The sequence below is a fragment of the Agrilus planipennis genome, unplaced genomic scaffold (assembly GCF_000699045.2).
Source record: "Agrilus planipennis isolate EAB-ADULT unplaced genomic scaffold, Apla_2.0 scaffold286, whole genome shotgun sequence".
Taxonomy (NCBI): domain Eukaryota; kingdom Metazoa; phylum Arthropoda; class Insecta; order Coleoptera; family Buprestidae; genus Agrilus; species Agrilus planipennis.
Genome location: NW_020442434.1, coordinates 182,035 through 198,514, shown reverse-complemented (window position 1 = coordinate 198,514; position 16,480 = coordinate 182,035). Strand labels below are relative to the sequence as shown.

Below are 16,480 nucleotides of genomic sequence, written 5' to 3'. Positions count from 1 at the left end.
TAAGTCTATCAGATATTGCACGTGGTGTACGAGATATTTCACTGTTTGGCTTATAAGATGATAAAATAGAGTCAACAAAGGCAGTTTGACGGCCAACGTAAAAAAGTTCTTCGTGATATTGAGAATCAAACCATAATTTTGCGAACTGTTTACATACGCCTAATGCAACACAATGCATCCAATCTGGGGCAAAATTATCAATTATGTTGAAATAAGGAATGTCACATAAATTGGAATAACCTTTAATTCCTTTATCACAAGCATCAGCATGCAATAGAGTATCTTCATGATTACGAAGCCCGTCTCCATATCCATTTCTTTCTTCATCTACGGGGTATACTCGAACTCTTCCGTTTCCTTTATCAATTAGATAGCCCTTATGAAGGCAATAACTACATCCATAGTTTCCATTATATTGCGTCGAATTTTGAATGAGAGGTCTTCCGACTGAGTCGCACATGCAAATAAGAACTCGACATTTTTTTGTATACAGTCGTCCTTCGCGAGAATATTGGAAACCATTATTATATAAATCTATTGTTTCATTTATAAAAGGTTTGAGAAAGTTATTCATAGATTTCGGCTTCCCTCTGCCGAACCATAGTGCTACCAACATTATGTTCTGTCCACGTTGTCGAGGTGACAATTCATTCAGCGTGCATAATAATGGATAAATAGAAAAATCTGAATGCTCAAATATTGATGCACCGTCCAGACTAAAGTTGATACTAATCATATTTTGGCTGTTATTTTTTTTGTATGAAGAACCATCAAATATATCTTCAATGGCGTGATTATTAATTTTTTGACGACTATCATAATATAAATCACCATCACGCGATAACTCTAAAATATCACGCAGTTGGTCCTTTAAATTCATGTATATAAAAATATCTCCAGATGCTGTATCAACAGTAGTACTAATAGTTTTGTGACACTCTGTACAATTGAATAATTCTTCAGCATTTCTTACAATTTCGGCATGTGCTCCTATGTAATGTCCACAATGACAGCATAAATGATGAATACTCATTAGCTGTGAGAATCTTGACATGATCTTCTTAAAATAATATTTGGAATTATGTGTAGTTGGTGACTCAGATAAAGCCTCAATTACGTTCATCATAGATTCAGTTGCAGCATAAGTTAAATTATGACGAAGTTTTGATGCAATCACTAATAAAGTTTGGATTAAAACATCCATCGAAAATTCGGAATAACGTAATGGTGAATGTTGGGGTGTTGATGAATCTAAATTTTCACTGAACGAATCTGACATGTTCACATTGTTATTTATTGATGCAGTTTCTTCATCACTTGTAGAATCATTAGATTCATTATCATGAATTGAATTCTCATCTGAAAATACGATGTTTTCCTCATTCTGATGTGATGCATTAGATCGGTTATGATCGTGATTCAAAGAAGTAGAGGCTACATTGTTTACTGGATCAGTTGGTAGCTGTAACATACGAACATTATAAACTTTTTTTATTGAATGTTCAATATTTAAAAGAAATACAAAGTTCGTGTTCAAGAAAAAATACATAGCTAAAAGAGTATACAAAATTTATTACAATGTGCAAGTAAACTGTATTTAAACATTAATATTTTTCGAAAAACATTTCCTCCAGAGGATATTTTTGTTGAAGAAAAAAAATCTATTCGATAGATGCTTGTATACTATTGAATTTGATAATCGTAGACATTTTCTATTTTTTAATTATACACTATCAACTATGAAAAAAATATCAACTTTGGACTATCCATTTAGAATAAAAAGTCTGCTTCTATACCAGAATTCACAATATTAATTTTTCTGTTAATCATACCTCAAATTCATGCATATCAGAAGCATTAAGATCTTCATTAATAACCTCACATTGATCATCATTTCCTGCTAAACTTTCCCTGCAATTTAGATATCAAAATCAGAATGATTGTAATGGCCACATTGTATATTTACGTAACTTTCATCACGTCTCTTTTTTGCGCAATATCTCCTTGTTCTGTCGGGAATAGATTCTGTATTCCCAAATGATTCGTATAATCGGTATGCTCGTCTTCTTCTCGAAACAAGGAAAGAATTGGATGAATTCATTACTGACAACAATTTGCACTGTTATATATTACACTTTGATTGAAAATATGATCATGAATCATTACAGTCAACCTTAAAATAAAGTCTTACTTTATTTAGTTAAAACCTCTTTAATTTAATTTTTCTATTAAACAGTGTCCAGTTGAAATTCGCGCTCGCTTTTGTTTTGTGAACGTTAAGGAATTGATAAAGAGAAACAGAGAATGACGGAATTAACCATGGATAGTAGGGCTAACACATCTTGCGCTTTCTTTGTCACTGCGATACTGATCATGCGCAGACGATTTGTTTAGTAATAAGTATACATGTTGAAACGTGCGTATGACGTGCTGAATGCGTAGTTATTCATAACGTTTTTGTATTGTGGATACTTCTTTAATTTTGACGCCAACTGGATATTTTATGTGAAAGTGTAACTATATAAGCTAATATTTAAGTGTGATTATATGTCTAAGTAAATATTCATAATTGTATTAAAGTTTGGTGATAATATTTGAATCTATTTCCTTTTATCAAATTGCATAAAAACTATCAATAATATCTTCATTTAAGACCGGGTGGTTTCAAATATCTATTTCAATAATAATGGATCCACCTAAGTTCGCGTTAGTAAAATGGCTGGATGGTGAAGATAAAGGAAAATATACTCCAGGCGTTCCTATAACTTGGATTAGAAACTTCAATATCGAAGAATTTAATGTTTGTGAAGACCCAGATGAGTCCTATGTTGTTGAGTGGCGATGCGGTAAAAAACCTAAGGGAGGTTGGAAGTGTTATGATGTCGTTGTAGCAGAAATTGCAGGTAATAAAATTTAAAACATTTGTCTATGTAAGAAGCTGTAATTAATTAAGTGTGATTATATTTCTCACGGATTCTAACGAATCCTCATGACCATAACCTAATAATTTTTTTGAAATTGTTTAGCACGTGTGTCAATATTAGAAAAAAAATTAAAAGTAATGGACAGTTTGTTATCACCAAGAAGAGTAATTATAATATCTGACACTAATCAAAATTCTGGAAAAAATATACAAAAGTCCGAACAGCACAAACAGCTTATTGATGATAAGAAAATGGAAGAACAAGTAGCAAAAAATAAGAGCAAATTGACAAGAAGAAAGGTGTGTGGTTGACTTCATTCATATTTTTTTCCTTTAATATTAAAATTGTTTACTTTTAATTGTCATAATGAGTAGTTTACATAATAATTCGTATTTATTTAAGTATTTTTTTCCAATTATCTTATAATATTATTCCAGATAGAGGGAAGCTATGTACCACTTTCGCGTCATCTTCTCAGTTCAGATTCTGATGAAGATAAAGTTGAGGTAATACGTATTACCTATTATTATTATGAATGTTGTACAACATTGATAAACACACTACTTTTCTTATAATTACATTGCACTTGACTATGTTATTTTGTGTAATAAATTATAATTATTGCGTTACATTTAAGATTAAGAAGAAACAAAAACTGAAAACATTCGACAGCGATGATGATGATAGTTCATTGGGTTCCAATCCTGCTAAAAAACCAAATCATTCAAACCAGGACATTTCTGGTATTGGAAAGTTGGAAGGGCAAAGAGTCGAGCTGCAAAATTTGGATGTAATACTTGAAGGTTTGTTATACTCTATGCATCAGTTATTCTATTAATTTTTCATAAAGTATAAATTGTATATCGATATATTTTATAGCTGTTATGAAAAATCAAGAAATTATAACTAAAAGTCAAACAGTCATAACAAAGATGTATCAAACAATTAAAGAGCTGAAGCCTAATTTAAATCGTAAATGCACTGATAATTCTGACTCTGATAAAAGAAGCGAAAATTCTTTGGATGAAAAAAAAAAGTCACGTTCCACTCCTAAAAAGCCAAAATTTGATATGGTAAATGAATAAATGAGATTGTTTCTTATAATAGTTAGTTATAATTTATGATACATAAATTTCAAAAATTGCAGATAAAAGTTGGGGAAAGATCAGGATATTGTATCACATACGATCAATGGAATAGTGCTCTTAGCAGAGGTAGTTTTACAAGTATGGGCCTCTCTCTCCTTAGGTCAATGTTCAGTATGGAAGACCTTTTAACTAGCAGCTTGAAAGGTGGAAGCACAAAACTGACTGACGATGGGGGAAAAGTAGTCAGAAAGGCGTTAAATGAGAATAAGCTAGCGGATTTAATAGGTAAACATTACCAAAATTCATCGAAGATAAAAAAAATCGATATTTTACTTATTTTATATATTCGATTAGATGCTGTAAGAGAACGTCACCCGAAAACCTTCAACGGAAGTGTATTGAGAGCAGCCTTAAACAATAAATTGTCCGGCCTACGATCTCAACATGATAAAATTAAAACGGAAGTATGTGAAAATATTTAAATATCAAATCAATTATTGTCATTAAAATTCTGTTCACTAATTGTTATGTTTCAGGATTCTTCGAAAATAACGAAGAACCCCAAAAATATGGAAGAAGAAAATTCTTAGTTTGATATGATAATCCGTATTTTTTATCAATATGTAGTTTTTTTGACTTTTCATAACAATTTTTATAATCAATAATAATATATAACATGGAAAATACACGTTCATCTAAAGTTATGTTGTAAAACATGTTCACATTGTTATTTATTGATGCAGTTTCTTCATCACTTGTAGAATCATTAGATTCATTATCATGAATTGAATTCTCATCTGAAAATACGATGTTTTCCTCATTCTGATGTGATGCATTAGATCGGTTATGATCGTGATTCAANTCCGGCCCTCTTAGGATTATTTCTCTCTACTCCCCCCCTTCGGACAGAGACCTTTCTGAACTCCCCCTTCTACTCCCCCCAGGCGCTCCGACCATCCTTGCAGGCGACTTCAACGCTAAACACGTCTCTTGGGGCTGTCGACAAACAAACAATAAAGGCAACTCCCTTCAGTTCAACCGCACAGTTGAAGCACCATCTGACCCCACATTCCTCCCTACCCCCCACCATCAATCCCCTGACATTCTTGACATTTTCGTCAAGAAAAATGTCACACTTTCCGCCGATCCTATCGTCTTAGACGCATTAAGTTCGGACCACCTCCCAGCCCTTATTGAAGTCGGCCGCCCAATCCTCAACCCCCCATACCCAACCACGTCACTAGACTGGTTGCACCTTCGTTACACCCTTAAAAAAATCATCATTCAAGTGCACTCCAATTCGCACAATAGCGGAACATGACGAAGCTGTGAATCTCCTGTCAAACGAGATTACTAGCGCAGTCGAGCTCTCCACTACCTCCCGCCCAACGCCCACCAAAGACAGAACCCTCCCAGCAGACATCCTTGACCTCCTTAAGAGGAAAAACAAGGCCCGACGTCTGTGGAATAAATACCGCGTCCCCGCCCAACGTGCAGAGGTAAACGCCCTTCAACGAGAACNTACAATCGAACGTGAATTGCTTGCCATTGTTTGGGCGGTTAAACACTTTCGTCCATATTTATACGGAAAAAAATTTACTATAATTACGGACCATCAACCACTAAAATGGCTTTTTTCCGTAAAAGATCCTAGTTCGCGACTAATGCGTTGGCGTCTTAAACTCGAAGAGTATGAATACGAGGTATTATATAAGCCAGGTAAAACCAACACAAACGCCGATGCGCTTTCTCGAATTTATATCACTGAAGGTAAAGAGCAATTAAACGAAAATATAAATGACGATATTTTTGAGCAAATAATGAGCCCCAATACTGAAGAACAACTATTAGCAGAGTTAGGTGAATTTGTTTCTGTAGCATTTGATAACAATGAAACTGTAAATGACGAATTGGATCAGGTACTGAATGATAACTTAGTAAATACAAATAACAAAATAGAAATAGTTAATGAGGTTCCACCTGATACTAAGGTGATTATCTTTCATGTTCAAAATAACGAAACGAAGATAAATACAATATTATTAGATACTAATGTAGACAAGATAGAAAATTCTATAGAAATTACGTTTTCCCGTTCAGGAACTTATCAGTATATTTTTGAGGTTACTGCTAATGATGCGGAACTTAGGGAAAATATTTTAAACATTCTATCTTTGTTTCCCTCAGAAAATTTATTAATTGTAATGGAAGATGATTTTTGTATTAACAATTTAAACGAGTTTTTAGTTACAAATTACGTTTTCCCGTTCAGGAACTTATCACTATATTTTTGAACTTAGGGAAAATATTTTAAACATTCTATCTTTGTTTCCCTCAGAAAATTTATTGGTTGTAATGGAAGATGATTTTTGTATTAACAATTTAAACGAGTTATTAGTTACAAATGATTTACAAAATAGGAAAATTTATCTTATAAAAAAGTTCCCGGATATAATTCAGAAACACCTGTNCCTCAGTGTCAGGCCACCCAAACCCCACCATCTCGGCACTCTCCAACTTCGCACCGAAACCCAACGACCGTTTCCGAAGGCCCTGTCACCTTCTACAATGAGCCGCACTCTTCCGCTCAAATCTATCTCCTAATTTCGTTTTTTAGCGCGAGTGTCCACCCACCACCTGAGGTGGACCACCTACTTCCGTTTCCACCCCAATAATCCCGTCCACCAACACTCTTAGCCGATTCCCCATCTCAACCCTATCCCTAATCCCCAGCTTTCCACTTTTCTCCCGGGGATGAACAATCCACAGAGTTTACCTCCCCGCTCGAGGAGAGGTTTTAGTCGGTAAAAATCCAACACTACCTCCCTTCAGGGGGTGTCTTTCGAAGATTTCCCCTCCTCGAGCATAATCTAAACAAAAAAAAAACAGGAAACGAGAGTTGTTGGCCACTCTTCTAACAGCTCCTCTAGACTGAGCATCTTTCGGGGTCTAGTCTACCTGGAAATTAGTAGAGATCAAAGCCTACTGCACCCCCTGGGTCAGCCTTGTTTCGCGCGCGCCTCAGGCCTGGTTAAGTGTATCAGCTATCAAAGACTGCCTTGGAGATAGTGATAGTTGTTAAGTTAAGTTTAAACATTGTTTGTTTTCTGTGTCAATAAATCTGTTAAACTCTTTAGACATTTTGTTATTCTAAATATTACCGCGAGTTACCCAAAAGAACGCGTAATAAATGTACATTTTAGACAGTCAATTAGTCAGTTCTCGTTATAGGCTCGCTGGATAAGCATTATCCATTTCACAATCAATATATTTTATAAAAGAGTTCTTTTATAGGCTCGCTGGATAAGCATTATCCATTTCATATTGATAATATATTTTATAAAAGAGTTCTCTTTATAGGCTCGCTGGATAAGCATTATCAATTCAATTTTTATTATAAGAATAGTGTAATTAATAATAAATAGTAAAGATTACACGAGTCCTTATTGGTCCTTCGAACAATAAAACATTAAATGTGGTATATCAGTACAACCGTTCGATATGTGATAAAACATTACGACGGTAAAAACACACATTATAATCAGATAACTAAAATAAATAATTAACAAAAAACCTGAAGTAACAATTTACCTCGTGACATTATTTGAAAACCCCTAATGTTTTCTACTTATTTCAGAAACACCCTACATACCTATTGAACTTGTTGCTAAAATTAATGAAAATACAGGTAAACTTTCGAGAAAGAATATATTATCATCGAAAATCTTTTAAGAATGGATCATTTAAACATAGAAGAAAAGTCTAAATTATTGGGATTGACAAATAAATATGCGGAAATATTTGATGAAAATGAAGATAAATTAACATTTACTAATCAAGTTAAATATAACATCAGAACAAAGGACGATGACCCTGTTTACGTTCGACCTCGCCATCTTCAGCATTTAAAGAAACAAATTCAAAAGCTTTTGAGGGATGGAATCATAAGACCGTCTATTAGCCCCTACAGCTCCCCTGTTTGGATTGTTCCAAAAAAGATGGACGCTAGTGGAGAAAAGAAATACCGACTTGTTATTGACTACCGAAGTCTCAATGAGAAAACTGTGGAAGATAAATATCTCAAACCGAAAATTGAGGAAATTCTCGACAATTTAGGAAAAAGGAGCTCGTCGAGTCCATTTGATTGAACCTGAGCACGCCGATAATGTTACCATAACAATGTGTGTTAATGCTGTTGGTACCGCTATCCCACCAATGATCATCTTTAAAGGCCAAAGACAAAAACCAGAATATAGTGATAACTTACCAGCTGGATCTCTCGGAAATATGGCTCCAAAAGGAAGTATAACCATGGAGTTATTTATAGAATTCATCAAGCATCTGGGAAAGTATAAAACGCAGGGGAAAGTCTTGTTAATCTTTCTTGGAGCGTCCTCGCACCTGGATTATACAATTGTTGAAGAAGCAGACAAGCATGATATTGTGCTTTATTGTTTGTCTAGTAACACAACCCATGAACTTCAACCCATCGATAAATCCGTCAATAAGTCTTTTGAGCATCACTGGGATCAAGAAGCTATGACATACATGTATCAAAATCCTGACAGACGCTTGATGAAATCTAACTTCAACAAAATATTCTCAAAAGCTTGGTCGAGGGCACTGGCTTGAATATATAATAAATGGATTCAGGGCTACTGGGTTGTTTCCATTCAACCCTGATGTATTACCAGCGATTTTGACCGAACATCCTCCTCCACAAACTTCAACTATTATTGAGTCAAACATAGAGTACCCTGAAGTAACGTCACATTATGACACTGTTTCACCCTCAATACTTAACAACGAAGAATGTACTATTGCTGACATTGTTACCCCAGAAAAGCAACTTGGTGTAAGGGCTTTAACTGATATTGCTACATCAACATTTCCCGTGAAAGTACCACAAAGCAAAAATACAAATTGCAATGCTTCAACTCCATCGCCAAAACCATCAACATCTGCTATTGTGACAAAACGTCATCTTATTCTAAGTTTAGCCTGACGCTATACAGAAGATGCTGAATAGAAATAATCACACTAGAATCAATTTATATACCTCCGAAGAAGACTCAGACGATGATAACTCCGCTAGCCAGTCTTAAAACAAAGGAAACTAAATCCCCGTTTCAAGAACTTATGCCAACTCCAAACTATGCTGTAATCAAAGACAAACCAAGAAGAAAGGCCATCAATTACAGAGGTCAACGAATTACTAGGGACCTTTTTAAGAAACGAGAAGAGCTAAAAGAAAATGAGATTATAGCTGTCGTAGATTCTTGCAAGCACTTTAGGCCATATTTATTTGGGAAACGTTTTATTATTGAAACAGATCATCAACCCTTAAAGTGGCTAGCAACAGCAAAATAAATCAACTCAAGATTGCCCAAGATGTTACAAATTTTATAAACAAATGCGACGAATGTCTTTTAGGAAAATATGAACGGCACCATCACAAACCAATTATGAGAAGACCATTATTAGCCAAGCGACCATTTGAAATAATCCACGTCGACGTTATGTACTGCAACAAACTTACAGTTTTGGATCTTTTTAGCAAGTACGGACAAATTTATAACATCGAAGATAAAAAGTCACTAACGATTTTAAGAAAATTAAGACATTATTTTAGTCATCATAACAAACCTAAGAAAATCACTGTTGACAAAGGCACCGAATTTCACAAGAGACTTATTCAAGAATACATGGAATTTAATAAAATTGAAATACACTACACTACCCCGGGCAATTCAAATAGTAATTCACCCGTTGAAAGGTTTCACTCAACCATTCTAGACAAAATAAGAACTTTGCAAAATAATGAGCAACCGGAGCCATTATTAGAAATCATGCAAACAGCTGTATTTCTTTAAAATAATTCGATACATCCCACAACACAATTTACCGCTTTTAAGATTTTATATGGACCATATGATGACATCGATCCGTAACGTATAGACACAAGTTTAAAAATTTATGAATATAATAAATACCGAAGAAATGAAATACTGAAATTTTACGAAAAATTCTACGCAAAACAGAAGGAAATACGAGAAAAGCGAATGAAAACAGAGACACGCCCGCAATTGAAGACTCAGAAACAGTTTTTATAAAAACAAACAAACTTAAAAATACATTTAAGAAAATGAAAAATACTTCCTGAATGAACACATCACTTATGTTGTTAGATAAAGAAAATACTACAGGTAGACATTTGAAAGATGTGAGACCAATAAGAAAATTTTATCATTCGCAGGACTGTACGGACCCTAAGCCTGTCCCTTCAAGTCGAACCAATTAACAACGAAAATGGATATCATAGAGAACCATTTCAATTAGGTAGCCACATAAATCATTATCATTCCTTTTATTTTTATGTAAATCATTCCACTCTGTATTCAACATATTTAAACGTTGCACAAACTGTTATTTTAATAGAATACAAGAATGAGACAAGTCAGCAAATCATTGACTTCATCAAACAACGCTCAATGTATTTCGAACAATTGCACTATAAAATTACTACTACCACATTGCGCACAAAGAGAGGACTTATAAACTTCCTTGGAACAGCAATAAAATACATTACTGGTAATCCTGATGATAACGACCTTCAAGAAATTCAAGAAAACAATTAGAATGGCAACTAATGAAAAATGCATAAATGAATTCACTAGTTTTGCACATATAATCTCTAACCAATATAAAGAACACCTACAACAATTGGGAAATTACACGAAGAGTATAACAGAAAGTTTAAATAAAATAAATGTAAGAACACAGTCATACATAAAATCACAATTTTGTCTTAACATTCTAAACGTTTTGAAAGAAAAGGTTTTACTGATAAAAAGATCAATTACTTTCAGTAATGAAAATCTCCTAGACCTTGAACTAACTTCTCTTGATACCTTTTCTGAAATTAAACAACATCTTTTTAACACATTTCCGAAGCAGACAATACAATACCTGAATTCTTCTCATTTATATGAGGTTTTTCCCTTGTTTTTATTACAAACGTCAATAACTTCTCAGTTGGTTGTATACACTGCCTACAAACAATTTTATTATGGTTCCTCCTGCACGGTTTTTACTGCAACATCATGACGAATTTCTATGGACAAACGAGGAAGGACAACGAACTAATGGTCTACTAATTTTCAAGAATGCCAAAAGTGATGTTTGTGAGTTAAACGAAAAGTGTACATTCGTGAAAAGTGTTACAGATAAAAGTGTCTCTATTCAAATGCATAGTGGAAAAATTTTGGCTCATTTGAAAAATGTACTAGACTATTGTAATGAGCATGTAAATAAGAAACCACCAAAACGGTAATTTTTTAATACATTCGCAACCTCCATGTCGGTTGATTATTGACAACAATGTATATAGTTTTAAGAACATATCATATGAACAACATTTGGAAAAATATGTAAAAATTGTACCAAAAGAATTGTTTCACAAAATTAACGTCAAAGACATAAATTTTGAAGAACCACTAAAGATCAAAACTAACTTAATTAAAGATGAACTAATTAGTTTTCAACATCATATTAATTCCTCGATAATATTTATTGTCCTTGTTGTAGTTGTCACGTTCTTCATTATTAAATATACGTGTACTAGACTTAAGCAACAAGGACTAAGGAAAGAGGATCAACCAATGAGACAACGACCAAGAACGGAAGAAATTCCCCTCAGGATTTATCCAACTTTACCTGGAAACATCGGCTAGACGCCTTCAGCTTAACGAAGTGGGAGTTATATATTGCGACTTAATTTAATACAAACTATTGTACAACTTATGCACTGCGTTGCATCTTGAATATGTCAGCAAGACATGATATTATAAATACTCCTGTCAAGGATTGTTACTTCACTTATACAAGTGTATTGGTCTTAGTGACATCATTTGTGGGTCAATTTTCAACTTTGTTTAAATAAATTTTTTCTGTTTTTAAAAACGGATTTTTATTTTAAACAAGAATAACTCGCTGTATATAAAGTCCCTATTTTCTTTCAAGCGTAGTTTTTTTTTTTCACCATGACAGCAATCCGACAGGACTTGAGCCTTGACGACTCTTGTACAAACTAGAGTGGGTGGATCGGCTTGGGGGGCTTCTTAAAGAGAAACCAAACTAAAACAAGTCCCTGAAAGAGGGCAGCAGCTCTTTCAGTACTCAGGGTGGCAGAGATCACGATGATCGGTATGGCACTCTGATGCACAATAGTACGATGTGCAAGGCAACGGGAAACCACCACATTATGATACCGAGTAAAACGTACGTTAAAAATTAAATGATGGCGTCCTCCGAGGTAAAGCACTCTGGACGTAAACTAGTCTCCCATTCGGATATCCAGGCGGGGACTACCTCGGGGGATGTCATCAATAAGTGCAATATTTCATGAGTTGGAGCGTGGAATGTTAGGACAATGAGGCACGTAGGAAAGTTAGAAAATGTAAAAGTGGAGATGAGTAAATTAGAATTACATATAGTAGGTATTAGTAAAGTTCGTTTGCCCGAAGCTGGAGACTTTTGGAGTAGAGACTTTAGATTAATACATACAGGATCGGTGGAAGGTAATTCAGGGGCAGGAATTGTAATGCGTAGGAAAGTAGGGCAGAGTGTAGAATGTTATTTACAAAAACGCGATAGGATTTATATTCCTCCTATGGTAATTGTTAAGAAAAAAATAATGTACAATAAACTAAAACTTGATGCTCCACCGGGCAGTCTTGTTGAAATATCTAAGACAAGATACATGAACTCTTCATTATTTATAAAATGGTTTAAGCATTTTGTTGCTTACAAATTCTGCGATTTCAAAGCCATTAAATGGAAACTGTATTTATATTACCACCAATTTCACAAACATTTAAGCCAACATTACCATTGCGGATATAATGGGTGCAATAAATTCTTTAAACGCGAATCTTATTTAAGGATGCATTTTATTCGCGCACACATGTCTGTAAGATCGGGTGGTGTGCAGAACAAAGCGTGCGTCCGTTCTAATGAGAATGCTTGTTTCGTTTGCGAATTGCGATCATGCAAAAAAGAATTCGACAATAACGCTGTTTTTGAGACATATAAAGGCACATATTAGAGATGGAATAACGATGAAATGTCCTGTCATTAAAGTGTGGAGGGGAATTATTCGGCATCATCCGTAAACGAAATTCCTGAAAGAGACGTAGAGATCTGCGAGATTTTGTCCGGCGTTGAATGCAGTGAAGACAATTACGATAATACCAGCTTCATTACTGCAGAAGATGAAAGTTCAAACGATTTGTTTTTCCTAACCTTCGCCAATTTATACCTCAAATTGGAATACCAATATCTTGTTCCAGTAAGCAGTATACAACATTTGGTGTCCACAATGAATGACATTCATGTGCATATTCAAGATATTGTTAAAGATCACATAAAAGAGCTCCTTGTTTAGGAAAACATTCCCAGTGACAAAATGAGTCGTATACTGGAAGAAGTAACTCAATACGATCCTTTTCTGTCAAGTAATCGGCAACTTCGCAGTATTATTTAAGAAAAAACTTTTATAAGAAGCACCAATCATTTGTACCACCAGAAGCGATATTTCTCACAAGCACCAAAGGAAAAGATTAATATTTTCATTATGTGCCTATTGCTGACACGTTACAAGCTATTTACAAGAACAAATCTCTGCAGAATGAACCAAAAGATTGTTTTGAAAATGATTTCATGGATGGTACTGTGTAGAAGCAAAACAGATATCTTTTTTGGAATAATGCAAATGCACTGAAAATTATTTTGTATCAAGACAGGTTGGAAATCGTTAATACCATTGCTGCTGCAAAAAATAAACATAAAATTTTAGCAGCTTATCAAGGAGTAGTCATTTAAAGTAGGGTGACCTGCACTTGAATCTATAAAACAGCGCCCTTAAAAATTCAGGTGCCTGAGGCTGAAGACTAAGTTGGTATACATAACAAAAATGTAGGAGTAGTCATTTAAAGTTAAGTGGCCTGCGCTTGAATTTCTAAGAGAGTGTGCTTGAAAATTCAGTGCCACAATTGACGGAAATATAGTACATCCGCATTTGAAAAATAAGAGCTTCAGAGACATTAATTTTAAGGCAGATGCTTCTGAAATTTGTGTACATTAATCAATGAAATTTCGAGGGCAAATGTGCATGATAATTGCTTCCATTACATGTACTTGAAATTTCAGACAGAAACTTTTAACAGTGTACTCTACGGTCATAGTACATATTCTCGAAACTTGGAGGCCCTACAAATTGCAAAGGTTGATGGTATCATACTGCTTCAATTACCAGGACACACTACACACAGACTTCAGCCCCTAAATGTGGCGTTTTTTAAGCCCATACAGTGTTATTACGCTGAAAAATGGTTATTCCGACTCGATGTATCTAATAAGAAATTGTCTTTTAGGTTTTTGTAAATGTTGAAGATCTGTATCCCCTACCAAAGCTAAGTCGCCAGGTCGCGAATAGAAGGACCCAACAAGGATCCGAGTCTGCAGTAGTATTAACAAATACCCCGTACAAGGATGCCTTACAGAATCAGAAACAAAAGGATACACCAAGCCATTCACAAGTAAAAACCGTCAAGAGAAAGATGTCTGTAGCCTGTAGCACATTCCTCCAAATAGTCAGATTTAAAGTTACCATCGACATCAAAAGCAACTTCGTCTGCAAATTGCAAATGGGCAAATTGAAATAAATGAAGGTGAATGATTTTGCGAAGTATTTTAGGCACACTCAGTGGAAGACATGGTGAAATGTAATAAGTATATAACAAGCGGTTCCACCAAAAATGTGTCAAAGCCAAATCTTCGAAAATATTTTCCCAGGCCTTCTTTAGATATTATTTTTCTTATTTAGTTCAAAAGGTAGTAAAATACTTCATACTTAATTTTGTTATTCATTTTGTGTTTTTTATTGATATTTTTGTATAAATACAATAAAATTGTATTCGGTATTAATATCTTTTATTTTGCTGATATTTTTAAAGACATTTCAAATAGGTCAATTGGTGGTACGTTTTATACTCATAGGGATACAATTTGACCGATAGGTTGGTTAAATTATACCACTTTGGAATATTCCTTTTCTTTAATTTTGGCAAACAAAAATTGTCTTGTCAAAACTTTTAAAATTATTATACAATAATGCATAAAAATTCCCCTATACAAAACGTCTATACAAGCCGATTTATAGTGGGTTAAAATCCCACACTACCTCCTTCAGGAGGTGTCTCTTGAAGATTCCCCTCCTCGAGGATTGTAGAAGACCAACATCAACTAGAGCACCCTGTATATAAATATGTAAATCTTTTGTATTATATTTCTTTGAGTCTAAATATTTTTCAACATTATCTTCTAAAGCTTTCTAAAGCACTTTCGTATATGTAATCACTACTAACATTTCAACTTCGAGTACTAACCCCATGACGTCTGTACTTCGCTGTCCTTCCTAATTGCTATTTTATGAGGGGTTTCTTCGGTGATTTTCTTTAATTTTGGCAAACAAAAATTGTCTTGTCAAAACTTTTAAAATTATTATACAATAATGCATAAAAATTCCCCTATACAAAACGTCTATACAAGCCGATTTATAGTGGGTTAAAATCCCACACTACCTCCTTCAGGAGGTGTCTCTTGAAGATTCCCCTCCTCGAGGATTGTAGAAGACCAACATCAACTAGAGCACCCTGTATATAAATATGTAAATCTTTTGTATTATATTTCTTTGAGTCTAAATATTTTTCAACATTATCTTCTAAAGCTTTCTAAAGCACTTTCGTATATGTAATCACTACTAACATTTCAACTTCGAGTACTAACCCCATGACGTCTGTACTTCGCTGTCCTTCCTAATTGCTATTTTATGAGGGGTTTCTTCGGTGATTTGGGTTCAACAACTTAATTCTATATTTTCTATCTTCAGAATTTTTCAAATCATATTTTCTTACTATTGGTTCCCTTCTTTTATCTACAACCCTTAGCTCCACCTTCATAACTTTCCTAAATTATTCAAATTCTATATTCTTCAGTTCTAAATCAACCTTCGTTCTACTCTTCTTAGTCTCTAACAGTTATAAAAATAAATATTAGTTTTACCAGAATTTATTATTTTACTATTGAACACGCCAAGAACCAAAGCCTTCTTCCTGGGCAGTTTAGCTAAGTATAAAAATTCAAAAAAACGAAAATTTACCAAGATATCGATGCTTAAAGTTGCGTACTATTTATTATATTTGACCTTAAACGAAGTTTTGCATTTCCCTAAAACCAGAACATCCCGCATCCTTAACTATTTCTGAACAGTAATCTAACCTATACTCCTCCTAACTCCTGTTTCTGCCTCTAATATGTCTCTGACTAGACCTTCATGCTTGACTAATCTATCTCGCTTATTTCTTATTGACATCCATAGTCCTCTGTTCTCCTATTCTTTCTAATACC

At 34.3% G+C, this 16,480-nt stretch overlaps 2 protein-coding genes across 2 annotated transcripts in view; one reads left to right on the top strand and one right to left on the bottom strand.

Moving 5' to 3' along the window:
• Nucleotides 1–1,992: 1,992 nt before the first annotated feature.
• Nucleotides 1,993–16,480, bottom strand: part of LOC112906355 — a gene marked incomplete at its 3' end in the record, with an annotated part of 24,199 nt that continues 9,711 nt past the window's right edge. The window contains 1 exon segment of the mRNA XM_025980306.1: nucleotides 1,993–2,066. Within this exon segment, the coding sequence (XP_025836091.1) occupies nucleotides 1,993–2,066 (74 nt within the window).
• On the top strand, nucleotides 3,052–4,694 carry LOC112906354. Its single transcript, XM_025980304.1, has 3 exons — nucleotides 3,052–3,223; nucleotides 3,362–3,430; nucleotides 3,562–4,694. Exons 1-3 carry the CDS (start codon nucleotides 3,062–3,064, stop codon nucleotides 3,760–3,762), a joined length of 432 nt encoding a protein of 143 aa, XP_025836089.1. The 5' UTR covers nucleotides 3,052–3,061; the 3' UTR covers nucleotides 3,763–4,694.